Consider the following 5,000-nt stretch of genomic DNA (forward strand, 5'->3'; position numbering starts at 1 on the left):
ATATGTGTATGTATATGTGTATATATGTATGTATATGTATGTATGTATGTATATGTATATATGTATGTATATGTATGTATGTATATATGTATGTATATGTATATATGTATGTATATATATGTGTATATGTATATATGTGTGTATATGTATATATATATATGTATGTATATATGTATGTATATATATGTATGTATATATGTGTGTGTGTATATATATATGTGTTTACATATATGTATGTGTGTATATGTGTATATATGTGTATATATACGTGTGTGTGTGTATATATATGTGTGTATATATGTGTATATATATATGTATATATGTGTATGTGTGTGTATATATATAATGTGTGTATATGTATATACACATACATATGTATATACACACACACATACTGCATATATGTGTATGTGTATATGTATATATGTGTATGTGTGTGTATATATGTATGTGTTTATATATGTGTGTGTGTATATATGTATGTATATATATGTGTATATATGTATGTATGTGTGTGTATATATATATATATGTATGTATGTGTGTTTTTGTGTATATATATATATATATATACTGCCTGTCTGTTTGCAGTAGCGATGGGCTGTCTCTCTGACCTGTCTGTCTCTCTGCCTGTCTGTCTGCAGTAGCGATGGGCTGTCTGGGAGGGAAGACGGACGAAGAACGATTGGATGAGAAAGCGAAGCGAGAAGCGAACAAGAAGATCGAAAGACAGCTGCAGAAAGAGAGACAGGCTTACAAAGCTACACACAGACTGCTACTGCTGGGTGAGACAGCTGCCTGTCTGTCTCGTTCGCCCGCCTGCCTGTCTGTCTGTCTTGTCTGTCTCTAACCTGCCTGTCTGTCTCTAACCTGGATGCCTCTAACCTGTCTGTCTGTTTCTCTAACCTGTCTGTCTCTCTAACCTGTCTGTCTCTAACCTCTCTGTCTGCCTCTCTAACCTGTCTGTCTGTCTCTAACCTATCTGTCTCTCTAACCTGTCTGTCTCTAACCTGGCTGCCTCTAAACTGCCTGTCTGTCTCTAACCTGCCTGCCTGTCTGTCTCTAACCTGCCTGTCTGTCTCTAACCTGCCTGTCTGTCTCTACCTTGCCTGCCTGTCTGTCTCTAACCTGCCTGCTTGTCTGTCTGTCTCTGACCTGTCTGTCTGCAGGTGCAGGAGAATCAGGTAAGAGTACGATCGTGAAGCAGATGAGGATTCTTCACGTCGATGGTTTCAACCCTGAGTGAGTTTCATTCATAAAATCCACACCGGCTTTTATTTTGAAAGAACTTCCTGTTTACATTAACTCCCGAGATGGTCCGTCAGTTTAAAAGTCCTTCAAATAAACCCAAACGTGACGAGTTGAGGAAAAGATAGCGTGACGTTAGCTTGACGTTAGCTTGACGTTAGCTTGACGTTAGCGTGACGTTAGCGTGACGTTAGTTTGACATTAGCGTGACGTTAGCGTGACGTTAGTTTGACGTTAGCAGCGTGACGTTAGTTTGTGACGTTAGTTTGACGTTAGCGTGACGTTAGTTTTGACGCTTAGCGTGACGTTAGCTTGACGTTAGCTTGACGTTAGCTTGACGTTAGCTTGACGTTAGCGTGACGTTAGTTTGACATTAGCATGATGTTAGTTTGACGTTAGCATGACGTTTGTTTGACGTTAGTTTGACGTTAGCATGATGTTAGTTTGACGTTAGCGTGACGTTAGCATGATGTTAGTTTGACGTTAGCGTGACATTAGCGTGACGTTAGTTTGACGTTAGCGTGACGTTATTTTGACCTTAGCGTGACGTTATTTTGACCTTAGCGTGACGTTAGTTTGACGTTAGCGTGACGTTAGTTTGACGTTAGTTTGACGTTAGCATGACGTTAGTTTGACGTTAGCATGACGTTAGTTTGACGTTAGCATGACGTTAGTTTGACGTTAGTTTGACGTTAGTTTGACGTTAGCGTGACGTTAGCATGATGTTAGTTTGACGTTAGCGTGACATTAGCGTGACGTTAGTTTGACGTTAGCGTGACGTTATTTTGACGTTAGCATGTTAGTTTGACGTTAGCATAATGTTAATTTGACGTTAGCGTGACGTTAGCATGATGTTAGTTTGACGTTAGCGTGACGTTAGTTTGACGTTAGCATGATGTTAGTTTGACGTTAGTTTGACGTTAGCGTGACGTTAGCTTGACGTTAGCGTGACGTTAGCGTGACGTTAGTTTGACGTTAGCATGACGTTAGTTTGACGTTAGTTTGACGTTAGCATGATGTTAGTTTGACGTTAGCGTGACGTTAGCATGATGTTAGTTTGACGTTAGCGTGACATTAGCGTGACGTTAGTTTGACGTTAGCATGATGTTAGTTTTACGTTAGTTTGACGTTAGCATGATGTTAGTTTGACGTTAGTTTGACGTTAGCGTGACGTTAGTTTGACGTTAGTTTGACGTTAGCGTGACGTTAGTTTGACGTTAGCGTGACGTTAGTTTGACGTTAGTTTGACGTTAGCGTGACGTTAGTTTGACGTTAGTTTGACGTTAGCGTGACGTTAGCTTGACGTTAGTTTGACGTTAGCGTGACGTTAGCATGACGTTTTTGTGACGTTAGCTTGACGTTTTTTTTTCAGAGAGAAGCAGCTGAAGGTTCAAGACATCCGGAAGAACGTGAAGGACGCCATCGTGGTAGGTCAGGTGATGTCATCAGTATGATGTCATCAGCAGAGTGTGTCAGTACCCGATCCGTACCGCCTGTAAGATCCGTTCTCAACGTGTTTTACGACTGATCAGTTTTAGGCGTGTGCGATTACTGGAATGCGTCGTATCCTGAGAACTTCACAGCTCTACGCACGCGTCTGCGTAAGGATGTTTGGACGTTCCCGGTTACCGGAAGAAAACATCAGACGGGGACAGACGACCGTTATGACGGCAGAGATGAAGATAACGAGCTGTTTGCTGGAGGTGAAGTATCTGTTAATGAGATAGCGAGGGTCGTCCCCACGCAGCAGACTGAATAAAGGTCACACGTTACGTTTCTTCATTTCTTTGCAGCTTTGAAGCTAATTTGCTAACACTAGCTAGCCTGAGCTAGAAGCCTTGCTTTGGTGTTTTTTTTAGTCATGACTCCGTCCTGCTTCAGGTTAATCATGCTTTAAATAAAGTTTAAGCATGTGTATACCTCTCACTTCATGTGTTTGTACTTTTATGAAAGTATCAGGTAAAAACAGGGCTACAAATGAGATGTCTGTGAGAGACCAGCTAACTCCTAGCTAACTATTATGTAGCTCAATGCTCGACATTTCACCCCAAATTCCGGTCACTTTACTGCTGGGACATGTCCGGTTGGGTAGTATTTGGTTTAGAAGCCTTTATTGGCGATTGTTTTACGGTACAAAGTCCTGCTACATACATATATAGCTAGTTATATATGCTCCGCTATGTTGCGTTAGCATGCAGCTACAATAGTTAGCTATGAGTATGCTAACGTTAGATTGTAGTGGAACGAAGCAGCACTTTCTAACGTCAAAAATCTCAGATAAAGGCTTCTGAACCAAACACTACACAATCGGACATTCAGCAGGAATGTGACCCGGATTGGGGAGAATTTAACAACATTGCCAGCTAAGATGACATGTTTACTGCCGTTAGCATGTAGCTACTATAGTGTTTACTGCCGTTAGCATGTAGCTACTATAGTGTTGACTGCCGTTAGCATGTAGCTACTATAGTGTTTACTGCCATTAGCATGTAGCTACTATAGTGTTTACTGCCGTTAGCATGTAGCTACTATAGTGTTTACTGCCGTTAGCATGTAGCTACTATAGTGTTTACTGCCGTTAGCATGTAGCTACTATAATGGTATACAGCAGTGGTGTCATCCCGTCTTCTAAAGGACACTTATATACGTTTACACTTCATCATTAATAACAGACAGTCTATGGTTATTAGTCAAGACGAAGTATTACAAGTAAGAACATAAACAACACAACAACAACGTTGCTACACGCTTCTGGATCAGTGACAAGTCTCGATTGTTTGTAGCTATGACTATTGTATAATAAAGATTTAATAAAAAAAAGGTTGTGATGTTTGGTCGTAAAGTGTTTGAACCGAGCGGGTTGAAGCTTCGCTTCAGAGCTCGAGCCTCCTATGGAGCCATGTTGATGCTACCAAGCCATCACCTCCCGTTAGCATCCCGTTAGCATCCCATTAGCATCCCGTTAGCATCCCATTGACTGCCATTCATTCTGACGTCACTTTGACAGAGAATACTTTTACATCTGAAGCGTTTAAAGACTCTATTTGTCCGTTGTTTATTTCTAAAGAAACACGACAATGTATAAAAGGCTCCATTACCTTGTAGCTCACGTTATGGCTCCGTAGCAGACGTTTTTATAACAATAGGCTAACGATTGGGTCATAACCACGAGACTTCCTGTCTCATAGTAGAGGAGTTACCGTATAGTACAGGAGAAGCTCTCAGGCAGTTTGGACTTCCATCAGCTGTTTAAGTGTAATGACTAATGTTAACTATCATTTTAGTGATCAATAATGAGCCTGTGTCTATGTTATCTCCTTACATATACCTACGCTCTCCGTCTCTGCTAGATTGGGAATGATTGAGATTTCTCTTGGCACAGCTACCAGAAGACTTCCAACTTTCAGACAGGTTGCTCACGTCACATCTACGTCTTCAAGCTCAGTTGGAGGCTGCTCAGTAACGCTCAGCCATCACCGGGAAAGAGACGTCACTGGTCTCCGTCCAGAGACGTCACTGGTCTCCGTCCAGAGACACGGGGTCTGCTGGTCCAGGTTATATGCTGTCTATTGGATCAACACATGCGTGGTACAGATCCCACAGGGGAACTGTTACGTTTTCTACTACGCAATTATGCGCAGAACGGGTCTGACGGCGGAACGGATCGGGTGCTGACAGCCTCTGAGATTCTGTGTTTTGATTGCGATGTCATTTCCTGTTTCAGGCCATCGTGTCGGCCATGAGCACGCTGA

The 5,000-nt window shown here is 41.8% G+C and overlaps 1 protein-coding gene across 1 annotated transcript in view; it reads left to right on the forward strand.

The window, feature by feature from the left end:
- Window positions 1-649: 649 nt before the first annotated feature.
- LOC144513293 (guanine nucleotide-binding protein G(olf) subunit alpha-like) overlaps window positions 650-5,000 on the forward strand; it is a 14,665-nt gene continuing 10,314 nt past the window's right edge. The window contains exons 1-4 of the mRNA XM_078244325.1: window positions 650-785; window positions 1,170-1,242; window positions 2,621-2,675; window positions 4,973-5,000. The exon at window positions 4,973-5,000 is cut by the window's right edge and continues 92 nt beyond it. Coding sequence (XP_078100451.1) covers window positions 650-785; window positions 1,170-1,242; window positions 2,621-2,675; window positions 4,973-5,000 — 292 coding nt within the window. The remainder of the gene's footprint in view (window positions 786-1,169; window positions 1,243-2,620; window positions 2,676-4,972) is intronic.

This window comes from Sander vitreus, unplaced genomic scaffold (assembly GCF_031162955.1).
Source record: "Sander vitreus isolate 19-12246 unplaced genomic scaffold, sanVit1 ctg207_0, whole genome shotgun sequence".
Classification (NCBI taxonomy): Eukaryota; Metazoa; Chordata; class Actinopteri; order Perciformes; family Percidae; genus Sander; species Sander vitreus.